The sequence below is a fragment of the Anomaloglossus baeobatrachus genome, chromosome 1 (assembly GCF_048569485.1).
Source record: "Anomaloglossus baeobatrachus isolate aAnoBae1 chromosome 1, aAnoBae1.hap1, whole genome shotgun sequence".
Taxonomy (NCBI): domain Eukaryota; kingdom Metazoa; phylum Chordata; class Amphibia; order Anura; family Aromobatidae; genus Anomaloglossus; species Anomaloglossus baeobatrachus.
In genome coordinates this window covers 910,611,435-910,630,655 of record NC_134353.1, presented here as the reverse complement: position 1 = coordinate 910,630,655, position 19,221 = coordinate 910,611,435, and the positions used below count along the sequence as shown (strand labels likewise).

The 19,221-nt window shown below is 50.2% G+C and overlaps 1 protein-coding gene across 2 annotated transcripts in view; it reads left to right on the top strand.

Annotated features, from left to right (window-relative positions):
• PIK3C3 (phosphatidylinositol 3-kinase catalytic subunit type 3) overlaps window positions 1-19,221 on the top strand; it is a 323,893-nt gene that overhangs the window by 138,343 nt on the left and 166,329 nt on the right. For both annotated transcript variants that reach the window (XM_075327579.1, XM_075327571.1), the window contains 2 exons: window positions 1,417-1,484; window positions 1,574-1,679. In XM_075327579.1, coding sequence (XP_075183694.1) covers window positions 1,417-1,484; window positions 1,574-1,679 — 174 coding nt within the window. The remainder of the gene's footprint in view (window positions 1-1,416; window positions 1,485-1,573; window positions 1,680-19,221) is intronic.

Below are 19,221 nucleotides of genomic sequence, written 5' to 3'. Positions count from 1 at the left end.
CCGCAGTTCCACTCTCACACCACTCCCTCATCTCGCCCCCTATCTGTCGGTGTCAGTTCTTGGACCCCTGCTGTTCTCCATCTACACCTTCGGCCTGGGACAGCTCATAGAGTCCCACAGCTTTCAGTATCATCTCTATGCCGATGACACACAAATCTACCTCTCTGGACCTGACATTACCTCTCTCCTAACCAAAATTCCACAATGTCTGTCTATTTCATCCTTCTCTGTGCGATTCCTAAAGCTTAACATGGACAAAACAGAATTCATTGTCTTTCCTCCTCCTCACTTATCTCCTCCAACAAGCCTTTCCATCAAACTTGATGGTTGCTCACTCTCCCCAGTCTCACAAGCTCGTTGCCTTGAAGTAACCCTCGACTCTGCTCTATCCTTCAAGCCACTCATCCAAGCCCTCTTCACCTCATGCAGACTACAACTCAATAATATCTCCCGGATCCGTGCTTTCCTTAACCAAGAATCAGCAAAAACATTAGTGCATGCCCTCATCATCTCCCGCCACGACTACTGCAACCTCCTGCTCTCTGGCCTCCCTTCCAACACTCTTGCACCACTCCAATCTATCCTAAACTCTGCGGCCCGCTTAATCCACCTCTCCCCTCGCTATTCCCCAGCCTTGCCACTCTGCTAATCCCTTCACTGGCTTCCCATCGCCCAACGACTCTAGTTCAAAACATTAACCATGACATACAAAGCCATCCACAACCTGTCTACTCCTTACATCTGTGACCTAGTCTCCCGGTACCTACCTGCACGCAACCTCAGATCCTCACAAGATCTCCTGCTCTACTCCTCTCTCATCTTCTCTTCCCACAATCACATACAAAATTTCACCCGTGCCTCCCCTATACTCTGGAATGCTCTACCTCAGCATATCAGACTCTCCCCTACTGTGGAAAGCTTCAAGAGGAACCTGAAGACCCATCTATTCCAACAAGCCTACAGCCTACAATAGCCCTCGGTCCAGAAGACCACTGCACAACCAGCTCTGTCCTCACCTATTGTACCATCACCCATCCCCTGTAGACTGTGAGCCCTCGCGGGCAGGGTCCTGTCTCCTCTTATACCAGTCTGTTTTGTACTGTTAGTGATTGTTGTACGTATACCCTCTTTCACTTGTAAAGCGCCATGGAATAAATGATGCAATAATAATACATAATAATAACTGAAGCACATTTGTGCTGGATACGGCTTTCCGGCAAAAGCGGAGCTGGCAGTTATATTTGATATATTTGGGACATCTTTACTTATATTAGGTCTAGAGTCTTTCCTCTACCCCATTCAAGAGTGAGTTTCCAACTTTTTAAAAAGTTTCCATTCCTTTGTCTTCTTGTTTCTTTTTTCCCAATGTCATTACAGCTATGCAGCCTTTTATTGACTTCTCTTTTTTCCTTCCAGCAAGATCTATGCACCTTCCTCATCTCCAGAGCCTGCAAGAACTCAACCCTGGCCAACTACTTGTACTGGTGTGTGCCCCGCACTGATTCTTGTCTTCTGGATACCAGGTTTGAGTCGTCGATGTAACCTGATCTCTTTTTTTCTTTTTTTATGTCAGGTATGTTATTGTTGAGTGTGAAGACCAGGATACCCAGATGAGAGATCCCAAGACCCACGAGATGTACCTTAATGTCATGAGACGTTTCAGTCAGGCACTTTTAAAGGTAACAGAATAAGTTGGCTCCTTAACGACTGGGCTTTTTTTTTTGTTTTTTAAATTTATTTATTTTTTTTGTTTTTGCTTTTTTGAGTTTTCCTCCCATTCACTCAAGTCCCCTTTTCTTTATCATTCCTTTGGGAGACCCAGACCTTGGGTGTTTAGCTTCTGCCTCCGGAGGACACACAAAGTACTACACCTAAAAGTGTAGCTCCTCCCTCTGAGCTTATACACCCCCTGGTGAGCCAGTCACAGCCAGTTTATCGCTTTGTGTTCAGGAGGCATACATCCACACATGCATTCTCATATGATTTCTTTTTTTGTAAGAAGATTGAAGAAGTGCGGGTCCACGTCTGGACTCCCGGCATATCCCTTCTCACCCCACTGTGTCGGTGGTGTTGTAAGGTTGATTCCAAGGCTGGAGCCTTATATGCCGTACTCCTTCACCATCCCTCCTGGGGCCTGGATTGAAGTGGGAGCCAGCGCGGTCTCCATGCCGGGCAGGAGACCGGTCTCCGTTCCACAGCCCCTTGAGGATCCTGCTGGACCGGAGCACTCATCCCCAGGGACCTGGCCCTGCGTCTCAGCAGCTAAGTACCTTGAGACGTTCATATGTTGGGGTCCATGTACTTTATTGTATGGGGAGAGTGTTTGCTGTATTTGTTTTGGCATTCCCAGCGGGTTCTCTGGTTTTCGCCTGAGAACCGCGCCGATGGTGCCTGCTCGTCGGCCTCGCTGCTCAAATTTAGGCCCCGGCTTCGCCGGAGGCCTAGTTTCTGTTACCTGCCCTCGCATGTCACTCATGTAGAGGGACAGGCACGGCTCTTCCCGGCGGCCGTCCTGCACAGGGGAGGGACACTCCCCACTGCTTGTGAGTGATTCCTTCTCTGCAGGTCTCTATGGCCCTCCAGATCCCGCTCTTCTACAGGGACGCCCCCAAAGTCCCGCCCCCTCTCTTCGCTCCGGCGGCCATTTTTTTGAACAGGGTTCACTCGGCGCTGGGCCATCCTGCACTCTGCATCACCTGCTGAGGTGCTCTACCCTGGGGCTCCGGGCTTCAGGATCTGGAGGGCACACAACACCGCTTCCAGCGGTCTGGTAAGCCACAGCCGGTCTCCGGTTGTGGACTTCTGAATATATTCCCTGGGGTGCATTCTATTTGTAGGAGCAGTCTTCCCCACTCCAGCAGCATGTCTCAAACGAGGAGCAAGGCCCCAAAGCTTTACACTGCATGCGCTGCATGTAACCTCCTGATGCCTGAACCGAGCACCTACCCACATTGTGAGGTCTGCTCTAACTTGCCGGTGCCACAGCCTGGAGTCTCACCCCCAGTGGTCTCTCAGGCTGCTTCTGCTCCTGTGGCTGAACCCCCGGCCTGGGTAGAATCCTTCTCTAGGTCTATATCCCAGTCATTTGCTGAGTCCATGGGACTTCTGTCCAGGACTTTGATGAATATGCATCAGCCCCCGTCACAGGGTGCCTCTAATGCGCTTGCTAAGGGTCCTTCAGGATCCCTATCCTCTGACCCCCGTCCACTGGAGCTCACAGAGGATTCATCATCAGGGCCCAGACCCCGTCCTCCTAAGAGGCGCCGCAGGGTCTCCTCTCCCTCCTCATCCCACGGCTCTGAGTCAAGAGCTGACTCGCAGGATGAGGAGGATGCCTTTACAGGGGGTTCGGAGGCTAACTCCATGTGCCCCATTGATCTTTCTGAGGGTGACTCAGAAATAAGTGATTTGATTGCTTCCATTAATTCTGTACTGGATCTCAATCCGCCAGTATCAGAGGAGCAACTCTCTTTGGCAGAAAAGCACCAGTTTACCTCGCCTAAGAGAGTAAAGAGTGTGTTCTTTAACCACTCCAGTTTTCAGACCGCTGTGACCAAACCCAGGGCCTGTCCTGACAAACGCTTCCCAAAGCGTGGTTCTGATGACCGTTTTCCCTTTCCACCTGAGGTGGTCAAGGAGTGGGCTCACTCCCCAAAGGTAGACCCTCCGGTGTCTAGGCTCTCAGCCCGGACCGTTGTGTCGGTGGCTGATGGCACTTCCCTTAGGGATGCCACTGACCGTCAGATTGACCTTCTGGCCAAATCCGTGTATGAGGAGGCGGGGGCCTCGTTTTCCCCAACTTTTGCAGCAGTGTGGGCCCTCAAAGCCATCTCGGCTTCCCTGGAGGAGATGCATTCCCTCACCAGAGAATCTATGCCCGAGATGGTTGCCTTAACTTCTCAAGCTTCAGCTTTTTCTTCTTATGCCATGTCTGCCATGCTAGAGGCTTCCCACCGCACTGCGGTGGCTTCGGCTAATTCCCTTGTTATCCGCAGGGTCTTGTGGCTTCGAGAGTGGAAGGCAGATGCCTCTTCAAAGAAGTACCTTGCCGGGCTTCCTTTTGCTGGTTCCCGGCTGTTCGGTGAACATATGGATGAAATTATTAAAGAGGCTACTGGCGGGAAGAGCACTTCCATGCCACAAACCAAGACCCGGAAACCTGCCCAGGCTAGGATTCAGTCGAGGTTTCGCTCCTTTCGTTCCTCCAACTGGTCGTCCTCTAAGCCCTCCGCCTCGTCCGCTAACTCAGCTAAGGACCAGAAATCCAACTGGCGCCCAAAAGCGCGTCCACAGAAGACCGCAGGAGGTTCTGCCACTAAGGCAGCCTCCTCATGACTCTCTGCCCACTCCGGCAACGTCATTAGTCGGTGGCAGGCTCTCCCACTTAGGCGACGCTTGGTTCCAACACGTCTCTGATCAGTGGGTGAGAGATATCATCTCGCACGGCTACAGGGTAGAATTCTCTTCCAGTCCGCCAAACAGATTTTTTCTCTCAACTCCCCCCTACTCCAAGGCCGCCGCTTTCTCACAGGCCGTGGCAGCCTTGCAGGCCAACGGGGTAATTGTACCAGTTCCCGCCCGGGAACGGTTCAGAGGTTTTTACTCAAACCTCTTCCTAGTTCCCAAGAAGGACGGTACCTTCCGACCCATCCTGGATCTCAAGCTTCTCAACAAGCATGTTCGGGTGCGGCGCTTTCGCATGGAGTCTCTGCGATCAGTCATTGCCTCAATGACCCAGGGGGATTTCCTAGCGTCCATCGACATCAGAGATGCCTATCTACATGTGCCGATTGCAGTTTCACACCAGCGTTGGCTACGCTTTGCAATAGGAGAAGATCATTTCCAATTCGTGGCTCTCCCCTTCGGGTTAGCCACGGCCCCTCGGGTATTCACCAAGGTCATGGCAGCAGTGATTGCGGTTCTGCACCTCCAGGGGTTGGCTGTGCTCCCTTACCTGGACGACCTTCTAGTCAAGGCTCCATCCAGCGCAGACTGTCAGCGGAGTGTCTCGCTCACTCTCGCCACTCTAGCCCAATTCGGGTGGCTTGTCAATCTTCCCAAATCCACTCTGACTCCGACCCAGAGTCTCACGTACCTAGGGATGCAGTTCGAGACGTTGCCGGCACTTGTGAAGTTGCCCTTAACCAAAGAGCTGTCCCTCCAGTTGGCGGTGCGTTCTCTCCTGAGGCCCCGCCGTTTTACCCTCAGGCGTCTGATGCAGGTGCTGGGTCAAATGGTGGCGTCCATAGAGGCCGTCCCCTTTGCCCAGTTCCATCTGCGCCCCCTGCAGCTGGACATTCTCCGCTGTTGGGACAAGCGGCCTTCCTCCTTACAAAGGTTAGTGGCTTTGTCGCCACGGACCAAGAGCTCCCTTCAGTGGTGGCTTCGGCCCCTCTCCCTGTCCCAAGGGCGCTCCTTCCTGGCCCCGTCCTGGGTGATTCTCACCACGGATGCCAGTCTATCCGGTTGGGGAGCGGTATGTCTCCACCACAGAGCACAGGGCACTTGGACTCCGTCCGAGTCAGCCCTTTCAATCAATGTGCTGGAAACCAGAGCCGTGCTTCTAGCTCTCCTAGCATTTCACCACCTTCTGGCGGGCAGGCACATTCGAGTCCAGTCAGACAACGCGACAGCGGTTGCCTACATCAACCATCAAGGCGGGACACGCAGCCGTCTGGCAATGATGGAGGTTCACCGCATTCTTCAATGGGCGGAGGACTCCAGGTCCACCATATCCGCAGTCCACATCCCAGGCGTGGACAACTGGGAGGCAGATTATCTCAGCCGTCAAAGCGTGGACGCTGGCGAGTGGTCCCTGCATCCGGCAGTATTTCAGTCGATCTGCCGCAGATGGGGCACTCCGGACGTGGACCTCATGGCATCCCGTCACAACAACAAAGTCCCTGTTTACGTGGCTCGCTCCCACGATCCTCAGGCCTTCGCCGCGGACACTCTGGTTCAGGACTGGTCCCAGTTTCGTCTGTCCTACGTGTTTCCCCCTCTAGCTCTCTTACCCAGAGTCCTGCGCAAGATCAGAATGGAGGGTCGTCGAGTCATCCTCATTGCACCAGACTGGCCCAGGCGAGCTTGGTATCCGGATCTGCTCCAACTGTCCGTAGAAATGCCGTGGCATCTCCCGGACCGTCCAGACCTACTCTCGCAAGGTCCGTTTTTCCGCCCGAATTCTGCAGCCCTCACATTGACGGCGTGGCTCTTGAGTCCTGGATTTTGACGGCTTCTGGTATTCCCCATGAAGTCATCTCCACTATGACTCGGGCCCGCAAGTCTTCCTCCGCTAAGATCTATCACAGGACTTGGAAAATTTTCCTGTCCTGGTGTCGCTCTAACAGCCATCCTCCTTGGCCATTCTCCTTGCCGACCCTTCTGTCTTTTCTACAGTCCGGTCTGCAGCTAGGACTGTACCTCAACTCTCTCAAGGGACAAGTTTAGGCTCTGTCAGTTTTGTTCCAGCGGCGTCTCGCTCGGCTGTCTCAGGTCCGCACCTTCATGCAAGGCGCGTCTCACATCATTCCGCCTTACCGGCGGCCCTTGGATCCCTGGGACCTTAACTTGGTTCTCACAGTCTTGCAGAAGCCCCCCTTCGAGCCTCTTAGGGATGTTTCTTTGTATCGGCTTTCACAGAAAGTGGCCTTTCTGCTTGCCATAACTTCTCTCAGGAGAGTCTCTGATTTGGCTGCGCTCTCCTCGGCGTCACCTTTTTTAGTTTCTCATCAAGACAAGGTGGTTCTCCGTCCGACTCCGGACTTTCTTCCTAAGGTGGTCTCTCCCTTCCACCTTAACCAGGACATTACCTTACCTTCTTTCTGTCTGGCCCCTGTTCATCGCTTTGAAAAAGCGCTGCATACTCTAGATCTGGTGCGTGCTCTCCGGATCTATGTGTCTCGCACCGCTGCCCTTAGGCGGTGCACCTCTCTTTTTGTGCTAACCACAGGTCGGCGCAAAGGCCTTCCTGCTTCTAAGCCGACCTTAGCCCGTTGGATTAGGTCGACCATTTCGGACGCCTACCAGAGTACTCAGGTGCCTCCCCCACCGGGGATCAAGGCACACTCGACCAGAGCTGTCGGTGCCTCTTGGGCTTTTAGGCACCAGGCTACGGCTCAACAAGTCTGTCAGGCTGCCACTTGGACTAGCCTGCATACCTTCTCGAAGCACTACCAAGTGCATGCTCTTGCTTCGGCAGATGCGAGCTTGGGCAGACGCATGCTTGAGGCGGCTGTCGCCCATTTGTGAAGTTAGGCTCCGCCTACTTCTTAGTTTTTCTGTTTATTCCCACCCAGGGACTGCTTTGGAACGTCCCAAGGTCTGGGTCTCCCAAAGGAACGATAAAGACAAAGAGAATTTTGTTACTTACCGTAAATTCTTTTTCTTATAGTTCCGTCTTGGGAGACCCAGCTCCCTCCCTGTTGCCTGTTGGCAATTTACTTGTTCTGCGTGTTTTTCACCGGCTGTTGTTGTGGTCAGAGTCTCCGGTTGTTCCGGTTCTTGCTCTGTTCTACTTGTGGGTGGCTATTCTCCTTCAGCTTTTGCACTAAACTGGCTGTGACTGGCTCACCAGGGGGTGTATAAGCTCAGAGGGAGGAGCTACACTTTTAGGTGTAGTACTTTGTGTGTCCTCCGGAGGCAGAAGCTAAACACCCATGGTCTGGGTCTCCCAAGACGGAACTATAAGAAAAAGAATTTACGGTAAGTAACAAAATTCTCTTTTTTTATTTTTTAATTATTTACTTCTCTTCATAGCTGTAGAGGCTTGCTTTCTTGCTAAATAAACTGTAGTGTTGCTTGATCCCATTAATTGTACAATTCTATGTGATGTAGACATAGTAAATAAAAACATAACTGTTACTGTTTTTTAATTAGATTTTTATATATATATATGTGTATATATATATATATATATATATATATATATATATATATATATATATATATATATATATATATATATATATATATATATATATATATATATATATATATATATATATATATATATGTGTGTATATATATATATATATATATAATATATAAAAAATTATTTAAGTGATTCTTCAGGTTGGAACCTCTACAAAGATTCTCCTTTGTAGAGATAATCCATGAGCCTCACAGGTGTGGCATATCAAGACGCTGATGAGAGAGCATGATTATTGCACAGGTGTGCCTTAGGCTGGCCACAATGAAAGGCCACTAATATGTGCAGTTTTATCACACAGCACAATGCCACAGATGTTGCATGTTTTGGAGGCAGCATGCAATTGTCATGCTGACTGCAGGAGTGTCCTCCAGAGCTGTTGTCCATGAATTGAATGTTGATTTCTTTTTCGCTCCTAATTGGGAGACCCAGACAGTGGGTGTATAGCTACTGCCCTCTGGAGGCCGCACAAAGAACTACACTTAAAAGTGTAAGGCCCCTCCCCTTCTGGCTATACACCCTCCCGTAGGAGTACAGATTCCTCAGTTTTAGCTTTGTGCGCAAGGAGGTCAGACACGCACGCATAGCTCCATTGTTTTTAGTCAGCAGCAGCTGCTGACTATGTCGGATGGAAGAAAAGAGGGCCCATAAACAGGGCTCCCAGCATGCTCCCTTCTCACCCCACTGTATGTCGGAGGTGTTTGTAAGGTTGAGGTACCCATTGCGGGTACGGCGGCAGGAGCCCACATGCTGATTCCTTCCCCATCCCTTTTTACAGGGCTCTGGGTGAAGTGGGATTTACTGGTCTCCAGGCACTGAGACCGGGCTCCATCTACAGCCCCTGGACAAGATGCTGGATGGAGCGGAGTACATCAGGGACATGGCCCTGCATCCTCAAGGTACTCTGTGTCCCCGTGCAGGCGCTCACACCGCAGCATGCTGGGTGTTGTAGTGCGCCGGGGGACATCAGCGCTACGGCGCTTGTGCCATGGCCTCATTCAGCTTAGCTGAAGCAGGCACACTTCCAGGAATCGGTCGCGCCGGCCGCTGGGACTGCGGCGCGGCTGGCACTTGTGGTGCGCCGGGGACTTCAGCGCGGCCCGCGCTTTTACGGCGGCCGCGCTGATAACTCGAGTCCCCGGCTTTTGCGGCCTGCTTCCGTTCGTTCCCGCCCCCGGACCTGCCAGTCAGGAGAGGGGCGGGACGCTGGCCACATCTAGAAATCGGTCATGCCGGCCGCTGGGACTGCGGCGCGGCTGGCACTTGTGGTGCGCCGGGGACTTCAGCGCGGCCCGCGCTTTTACGGCGGCCGCGCTGATAACTCGAGTCCCCGGCTTTTGCGGCCTGCTCCCGTTCGTTCCCGCCCCCAGACCTGCCAGTCAGGAGAGGGGCGGGACGCTGGCCAGTGCATCAGCGCTGAGGGCTGGAGTCGTTTTTACATACTCCAGCCCTCACAATTGGCACAGAGGGGACACTGTTTCCCGCACTTTTGTTTGGGAACTCCCACGGACCGCCCCTCTCCACAGACGCCGGCATCCATTCCTGCTGACACGCTGAGCTGCAGAGGGGAGCCGGGGAGACCCAGACAAGAAATTCTTCGCCTCTTACCCGCTATTCAGCGGGCGGTAAGCAGCCCTCAGGGCTCACCCCCTCTTGTGCCAGTAGTATTCTTAGTATTTTGTTGCTACAAATACTTGGTATTACATAGCGCTGGTCGCCCTTTGGCTATAGACTCTCTCACATTCAGAGAGCCAGCAGCATGTCGTCCGCAAAACGCAAGGGTGCCAAAGCACAGACATTATATGCTTCCTGCACCGCATGTGGGACTTTTCTACCGGCAGGCTCCACGGACCCCCATTGTGTGCAGTGCTCGGCCCCTGCGGCGCTTGCACAGCCGGGGCCTCTGCTGGACGTGACCCAGGGTCTACCACCTGTGAATGCTGTCCAGGTGACAGGCACTGAGTTTGCAGCTTTTGCTGACAGAATGTCTCTCACTATGTCACAAATTCTTGACACATTGCGAGCTAGGCCTGTACTTCAGGCCACGGACACTGTGCAATCATTGCCCCCTGGTCCCCCTCAGCTCCAAGCTCCGGGACGGGCATATACACCTCAGGGTGAAGACTCTGACTCGGACGATGGCCCCGGGCAGCCTAAGCGGGCTCGCTATGACGGGCCTTCACATTCATCTCAATGGTCAGGATCCCAGCGAGATGAATCTATGGGTGATGAGGCGGACGTAACTGATCAGGATTCTGATCCTGGAACCGCTCTCAATCTAGATACACCAGATGGTGACGCCATAGTTAATGATCTTATATTTAACATCAATAAGATGTTAAATATTTCCCCACCAGCTCCTCTTGTGGAGGAGTCAGCTTCGCAGCACGAGAGAATCCATTTCAGATACCCTAAGCGTACTTTAAGCACTTTTCTGGACCACGCTGACTTTAGAGACGCAATCCAGAAACCCCACGCTTATCCTGAAAGGCGTTTTCCTAAACGGCTTAAAGATACACGCTATCCTTTTCCCCCTGAGGTGGTCAAGGGTTGGACCCAGTGTCCAAAAGTGGATCCTCCAATTTCCAGGCTTGCAGCTAGATCCTTGGTTGCAGTTGAAGATGGAGCGGCACTTAAAGATGCCACTGACAGGCAGATGGAGCTCTGGCTGAAATCCATCTATGAAGCGATTGGAGCGTCATTAGCGCCTTCTTTTGCAGCCGTATGGGCACTCCAAGCTATCTCAGCCGGGCTTGCGCGAGTTGACTCCGTCACACGTGCATTTGCCCCGCAGGTAGCACCATTGACCTCGCAAATGGCGGCATTCGCGTCGTACGCGATTAATGCTGTTCTTGACGCTACAAGCCGCACGGCAGTGGCGTCAGCCAACTCCGTTGTTTTGCGTAGGGCCCTGTGGTTGAGACATTGGAAAGCAGATTCTCATTCCAAGAAGTGCTTAACCAATTTGCCTTTTTCTCGTGACCGATTGTTTGGAGAGCGTTTGGATGAAATCATCAAACACTCCAAGGGTAAGGACTCATCCTTACCGCAACACAGACAAAACAGACCCCAACAGAGGAAGGGTCAGTCTGGTTATCGGTCCTTTCGAGGACCGGGCAGGTCCCAATTCGCATCGTCAAAAAAGACTCAAAAAGACCAGAGACGCTCAGATTCTTGGAGGTCTCAGTCACGCCCAAAAAGGGCAGCCGGAGGAACCGTTGCCAAAACGGCGTCCTCCTGACTTGAGGTCTCCGATTCCCACACCCGCGGTCGGTGGGAGGCTTTCCCACTTTGGCGACATCTGGCTGTCACACGTCAAAGACCGTTGGGTGAGGGATATTCTGTCTCACGGGTACAGGATAGAGTTCAGTTCTCGTCCGCCAACTCGTTTCTTCAGAACTTCTCCCCCACCAGACCGAGCCGATGCTCTGTTGCAGGCGGTGGCCGCTCTAAAAGCGGAAGGAGTGGTGACCTCCGTCCCTCTTCAGGAACAAGGTCACGGTTTTTACTCCAATCTGTTTGTGGTCCCAAAAAAGGACGGATCGTATCGGCCCGTCCTGGATCTAAAGTTGCTCAACAGACACGTAAAAGTCAGGAGGTTCCGGATGGAATCCCTACGCTCCGTCATAGCCTCAATGTCTCAAGGAGATTTTCTAGCATCAATAGATATCAAAGATGCGTATCTCCACGTGCCGATCGCACCAGAGCATCAGCGTTTCCTACGCTTCGTCATACACGACGAACACCTGCAGTTCGTAGCGTTACCTTTCGGTCTGGCAACAGCCCCCCGGGTCTTCACCAAGGTCATGGCAGCAGTAGTAGCTGTACTGCACTCGCAGGGTCACTCGGTCATCCCGTATCTAGACGACCTGCTTATAAAGGCACCCTCTCAAGAGGCATGCCAACACAGTCTGAAAGTGGCACTAGACACTCTCCAGAGTTTCGGGTGGATTATCAACTTTCCAAAGTCTCATCTAACCCCGACCCAATCTCTGACTTATCTTGGCATGGAGTTTCATACTCTCTCAGCGATAGTGAAGCTTCCACTGGACAAGCAGTGCTCGCTGCGGACTGGAGTGCAATCTCTCCTTCAGAGCCAGTCGCACTCACTGAGGCGCCTCATGCATTTCCTAGGAAAGATGGTAGCAGCAATGGAGGCAGTCCCGTTCGCGCAGTTTCATCTGCGCCCTCTACAATGGGACATTCTACGCCAATGGGACGGGAAATCGACGTCCCTCGACAGGACTGTCTCCCTCTCTCAGACTGCCAAGGACTCTCTGCGTTGGTGGCTTCTCCCCACCTCATTGTCACAGGGAAAGTCGTTCCTTCCCCCGTCCTGGGCAGTGGTCACGACGGATGCGAGCCTATCAGGGTGGGGAGCGGTGTATCTCCACCACAGGGCTCAGGGGATGTGGACTCTGGAAGAGTCCACCCTGCAGATCAATGTTCTGGAAATCAGAGCAATCTATCTTGCCCTGCGAGCCTTCCAACAATGGCTGGAAGGCAAACAGATTCGGATTCAGTCGGACAATTCCACGGCGGTGGCGTACATCAACCACCAAGGGGGAACACGCAGTCGCCAAGCCTTTCAAGAAGTCCAACGGATTTTGACGTGGGTGGAAAGCAGAGCGTCCACCATATCCGCAGTTCACATCCCAGGCGTGGAAAACTGGGAAGCACGGACGTGTTTCAGCAGATCTGTTGCCGCTGGGGGACGCCGGACGTCGATCTGATGGCGTCACGACACAACAACAAGGTCCCAGTTTTCATGGCACGGTCTCACGATCACCGAGCACTGGCGGCAGACGCCTTGGTTCAGGATTGGTCGCAATTCCGACTCCCCTATGTGTTCCCACCTCTAGCATTGTTACCCAGAGTTCTCCGGAACATCAGGTCCGACTGCCATCGAGCCATACTCGTCGCTCCAGATTGGCCAAGAAGGTCGTGGTACCCGGATCTGTGGCATCTCACGGTAGGCCAACCGTGGACACTACCAGACCGTCCAGATTTGCTGTCTCAAGGGCCGTTTTTCCATCTGAATTCTGCGACCCTGAACCTGACTGTGTGGCCATTGAGTCCTGGATCCTAGCGGCCTCAGGTTTATCTCATGAAGTTGTTGCCACAATGAGACAGGCTAGAAAACCATCCTCAGCTAAGATCTATCACAGAACGTGGAAGATATTCTTAGCGTGGTGCGTGGCTCAAGGGTTTTCTCCCTGGCCATTTGCATTGCCAACTTTTCTTTCCTTCCTGCAGTCTGGGTTGGAAAAAGGCTTGTCGCTTAGCTCTCTTAAGGGTCAAGTCTCCGCGCTATCCGTATTCTTTCAGAAGCGCTTGGCACAGCTTTCTAAAGTACGCACTTTTCTCCAAGGAGTTTGTCATATCGTTCCTCCTTACAGACGGCCATTGGAACCCTGGGATCTGAACAAGGTTCTCATTGCTCTCCAGAAGCCGCCTTTCGAGCCTTTGAAAGAGGTTCCCCTTTCTCGGCTTTCACAAAAGGTAGTTTTTCTTGTGGCGGTCACGTCTCTTCGAAGAGTGTCCGAGCTAGCGGCGTTATCTTGCAAATCTCCCTTCCTGGTGTTTCACCAAGACAAGGTAGTACTGCGTCCAATTCCAGAGTTTTCTCCCAAGGTGGTTTCTTCCTTTCATCTCAATCAGGATATCACTTTACCATCTTTGTGTCCGCATCCAGTTCACCAATTTGAAAAGGGTTTACATCTGTTGGACCTGGTGAGAGCACTCAGGATTTACATTTCTCGCACGGCGGCTCTACGCCGTTCTGATGCGCTCTTTGTCCTAGTCGCTGGTCAGCATAAGGGATCGCAAGCTTCCAAATCCACCCTGGCGCGGTGGATCAAGGAACCAATTCTTCACACATACCGTTCTGCTGGGCTTCCGATTCCATCTGGACTGAAGGCCCATTCTACCAGAGCCGTGGGTGCGTCCTGGGCATTGCGGCATCAGGCTACGGCTCAGCAAGTGTGCCAGGCGGCTACCTGGTCGAGTCTGCACACGTTTACCAAACACTATCAAGTGCATACCTACGCTTCGGCAGATGCCAGCCTAGGTAGACAGGTCCTTCAGGCGGCGGTGGCCCACCTGTAGGAAGAGGCTGTCTGACAGCCCGTTCATGTGGTATCTTTTTACCCACCCAGGGACTGCTTTTGGACGTCCCACTGTCTGGGTCTCCCAATTAGGAGCGAAAAAGAAGAAGGGAATTTTGTTTACTTACCGTAAATTCCTTTTCTTCTAGCTCCAATTGGGAGACCCAGCACCCGCCCTATTTGTTCTTAGGGTTTCGTTTTTCGGGTGCACATGTTGTTCATGTTGTTTCTTAAGTTCTCCGATCATGTTATCGGATTGAATTTGTTTTTGAAACTGTTATTGGCTTTCCTCCTTCTTGCTTTGGTACTAAAACTGAGGAATCTGTACTCCTACGGGAGGGTGTATAGCCAGAAGGGGAGGGGCCTTACACTTTTAAGTGTAGTTCTTTGTGCGGCCTCCAGAGGGCAGTAGCTATACACCCACTGTCTGGGTCTCCCAATTGGAGCTAGAAGAAAAGGAATTTACGGTAAGTAAACAAAATTCCCTTCTTCTCTACCATAAGCGTCTCCATAGGCGTTTCAGAGAATTTGGCAGTACATCCACCGGCCTCACGACTGCAGACTAGCATCTAACCACGAATAAAGAGAGCCTGTGGAAGAAAGGGCGCAATATGGTCTTACCAGGTAAGCAAGAGGAGAGGAGGTGAAGGATGTACTCACCTATAGGGTTTTTGAGAGGTCACAACACCTGGATGGACATGTAATGGTGGAGATAGCTGCAGCACCGGAGATTCAAGCAGATAGGAAACATCATCAAGGGAGACCGGTTGTCATCGCCGCGCTTTTCACCACTCTGGAGACTAAAATGAAATCATCCAAGTCTTTACTATGAAAGCTGATGTAAATCAACACATTTCTGGGGTCACAGCCCCCTTCTTTGGGACAAAATAGCACTGACAAGGATAGTCCGATGACAAGGATAGTCCTTGTCAGTGCAATTTTGTCCTGAAGAAGGTGGCTGTGACCCCAGAAACGTGTTGATTTACATCAGCTTTCATAGTAAAGATTTGGATGATTTAATTTTCGTCTCCGGAGTGGTGAAAAGCGCGGCGATGGCAACCGGTCTCCCTTGATGTTCCCTATGTAGCATCTAACCACAGCAGCCCAGGAGCATCTTCACCTCCAAGATCGTCTCCACCGGCCACCCAGATAGCTGCAGCAACAATCGGTACAAAACCAAAGAGTTTCTGCAGAATCTGTCAGAAGCCGTCTCCGGGAAGCTCCTCTGCTGCTCATCTTCCTCCACCTGACTGCAATTCTTCGTCATGATCGACTTCAGTGGGCTAGTACCCACATTTGATGGCATCTTGCATGTTGGAGGGGTGTTCTCTTCACATATGAATCCTGGTTTTCTCTGTACCGGGCATATGGTAGACTGTGTGTATGGTTTCATGCGGGTGAGCGGCATGCTGATGTCCATGTTGTGAATGGAGTGGCCCATGGTGTTGGTGGGGTTATGGAATGGGCAGGCATGTGTTATGGATGTGAACACATGGGCATATTATTGATGCCATTTTGAATACACCGATACCGTGACGAGATCCTGAGGCCATTGTTCATACACGACCATCACCTCCTGGTAATGCTCGGCCCCATGGTGCAAGGATCTGTACTTAATTACTGGAAGCAGTTCTTACATGGCCGCACACTCACCGGACAGGTCACCCATTGAGCATGTTTGGATGCTCTGGACCTGTGTATATGACAGTGTTCACGTTCCTGCCAATATCCAGCAACTTCACAGCCATTGAAGAGGAGCGGAGCAACAATCCACAGGCCACAATCAGCACCTGATCTTTCTATGCAAAGGAGATGTGCTGCACTGTGTGAGGCAAATGGAGGTCACACCAGATACTGACTGGTTTTCTGACACCCCCTCTTCACCCCCGAACCTCCCAATCTGATAAAACTGCACATTTTAGAGAAATGAACATTCAATTCATGGGCAACAGCTCTGGTGGACATTCCTGCAGTCAGCATGCCAACTACACGCTCCCTTAAATCTTGCAAATTATGTGGCATTGTGCTGTGTGATAAATTGCACATTTTAGAGTTGCCTTTTTATTGTGGCCAGCCTAAGGCACACCTGTGCATTAATCATGCTGGCCAGCCTAAGGCACACCTGTGCAATAATCATGCTGGCTAGCCTAAAGGCCACTTTACACGCTACGATTTATCTGACAATATGTCGTCTCGGGTCACGGTTTTCGTGACGCACTTCCGTCATCATTATCCACGTCGTTGCGTGTGACACCTACGTGCGACTCCGAACGATCGCAAATAGGGTGAAAATCATTGATCGTTGACACGTCGTTCAGTTTCAAAATATTGTTCGTCGTTTGGAGCGCAGCAGACATATTGCTACGTTTGACACCCTGCCAACGACGAACAACATCCACAGGACCGCTTTGGTCAAACAATATATCGCTGAACGAAGTAGCGTCGTTTGTGAGATGTGTAAGTGTGACGGCTACTAAACGACCTATGAGTGATCTCAGCAAATCGTAACAACGATCTGGGCGTGTCCCATCGCTAACAAAATCGCTAGTGATATCGTTGTGTGTAAAGCAGCCTTAAGGCACACCTGTGCAATAATCATGCTGTCTAATCAGCATTTTGATATGCCACACCTGTGAGGTGAATAGATTATCTCGCAAAGGAGAAGTGATCAGTAACACAGATTTCAACAAATTTGCAAACCATATTTGAGCGAAAAAGGCCATTTGTACATAGAAAAAGTATTTGATCTTTGAGTTCAGCTCAGGAAAGATGGGAGCAAAAACGAAAGTGTTGCATTTATATTTTTGTTCCATCTAGAAATAAGTATTGAAGGTGTCCCCAATTTCAAAGTAAATATAGTTGTAAAGGTGTTAGTGACATGAATTTCTCACCAGATGTCTGTAACAACCCATCCAATCCACACAGGCAAAGAAATTAAACCATACACACAGGGTAAAAGTATTGAACACACTTACTGAAATATATTCAGCACTTTATACAGAAGCCTTTGTTGGTGATGAAGCTTCAAGTCACCTCCTGTATGGAGAAGCTTGTCGCCTGCAGTGCTCAGGTGTGATTTTGGGCCGTTTTTCCACACAAACACTCTTCACATCTTGCAGGTCCCGATGGCTCCTTCTCTGAACTCTGAGCTTTAGTTCCTTCCATACATTTTCTATTGGATTCAGCTCAGGTGAACGGCTCGGCCATTCTAGCAGCTTCATTTTCTTTCTCTGAAACCAATTTAGAGTTTCTTTGGCTGTGTTTTTGGGGTCATTCCCTTGCTAAAATTTCCATACTCATGTCATAATCATCATCCTGGTATATAGAAGCAGATTTTTTATCTCTATATTTGTCCATTCATCCTTCGTTCAGCTATATGATGTTTGTCAGTGCCGTATGCTGAATAACAGCCCCACGCTATGATGTTCCCACCTCCAAACTTCACTGCTGCGATGGTGTTTTTGGGATGATATGCCTTTTGGCCTCCAAACATGATGTATATTATGGCATCCAAAAAGTTCAATATTAATCTCATGTGACCAGACAATATTCTTCCAGTATTTCACAGGCTTGTCTAAATGTTACTGAGTAAACTTTAAACTCGCTTTTTGTTCAGCGATAGAGTATTGCATAGTGAGCGTGCATACTGGCCATGGAGGGCGAGTGCATTACTTGTTGTTTTCTATGAAACAATGCTTGCTCCAGGTCCTCTGTAGCTCTCCACAGGTGGTTATTGACTCTTGGACAACTCTTCTGTTAATTCTTTTCACTCTTGTGTCTGAAATCTTGTGGGGCTCACCTAGTTGTGGCTGGTTTATGGTGAAATAATGTTCTTTCTACTTCCGTATTATGACAGTAGTTCTCACTAGAACCTTCAGTAGTTAATAAATTCTTCTGTAATCAATGCCATCAGTATATTTTGTAACAATAAGGTTATGAAGGTCTTGAAACAGCTCACTGATTTTACCCATCATGAGATGTTTCTTGTGTGGCACCTTGTATAGGCCATCAGTTCAACCATCTGATATTATTGTTCACTAAGTGGCAGGATTTCTTTCTAATTACCGATATGTTTCAGCTGGTGTCATGACTTTCCATAGCTTTTTGCATTTCTCTTTATTCATGTGTTCAATATTTCCCTGTGTCATTTCTCATTATTACACATAACTTAATTTATGGAACTCTTTGGTTTAATTTATTTGCCTATGTGGAGTAGATGAGCGGTTACCGACATTTAGGGAGAATTTCATGTTAATAGCACCTTTAGAAATGTATTTGCTTAGAAAATCAGTGACGTGTTCAATACTTATTTCACCTGCTGCATATACAGTGTGTCCACCCATATCCTGTCCACCGCCATTAACTTGAGAACAGTGGCAGCTATAGGCATAGAAGTGGTGTCTAGGTATAGTAAAGTAGCCAAACCGCTATGCAATGAAACCACCTATAGCGCCACCTGGTGGAAAACAACGGCGTTAGCAGTTTTGTTTCTCGAAAACGGAACGAGATAGAGAAAAAAAGTGAATTACAAAGTTGTATGGCATCATCAATTCAATACGAATCGACACCTTGCATACAGAAATGCTATGATTAGAATGTGTAAAACTCACAAGGCTGCGGACGTGAAGCGATACCTCATGGAGACCTTCCTACAAGTCATTGGGTATGGTGGCTGTGTGGAAACCCATGACTCTCCCCACCAAAAAACATTGAATGCTGGTCACGCATATGGCGCTCATTTAACTTTGATGCTGAAAGTGGCCCCCGTCAGCTGCAATGCACATCTGGACTCTGCACAGCATACTGTATCTTGCTGCACGTTGTGCAATATGGTAGGGGACACGTTTGCACAAGTATCTGTGATACGTCGTCGTAGGCCCTGCAATGTTGGTGGAGGGGTCGCATACACCTGCTGTTTGATGTGACCTCACACAAAGAAGTCCAATGGGGTCAGGTCAGGTGAGCGTGGAGGCCACCATACCCAATGAAGGTCTCCATGAGGTATCGCTTCACGTCCGCAGCCTTGTGAGTTTTACATGTTCTAATCATAGCATTTCTGTATGCAAGGTGTGGATTTGTATTGAATTAATGATGCCCTACAACTTTGTAATTTACTTTTTTTCTCTATCTTGTTGTTTTCGAGATAAAAATGCTAACTCCGTTGTTTTCCACCAGGTGGCGCTA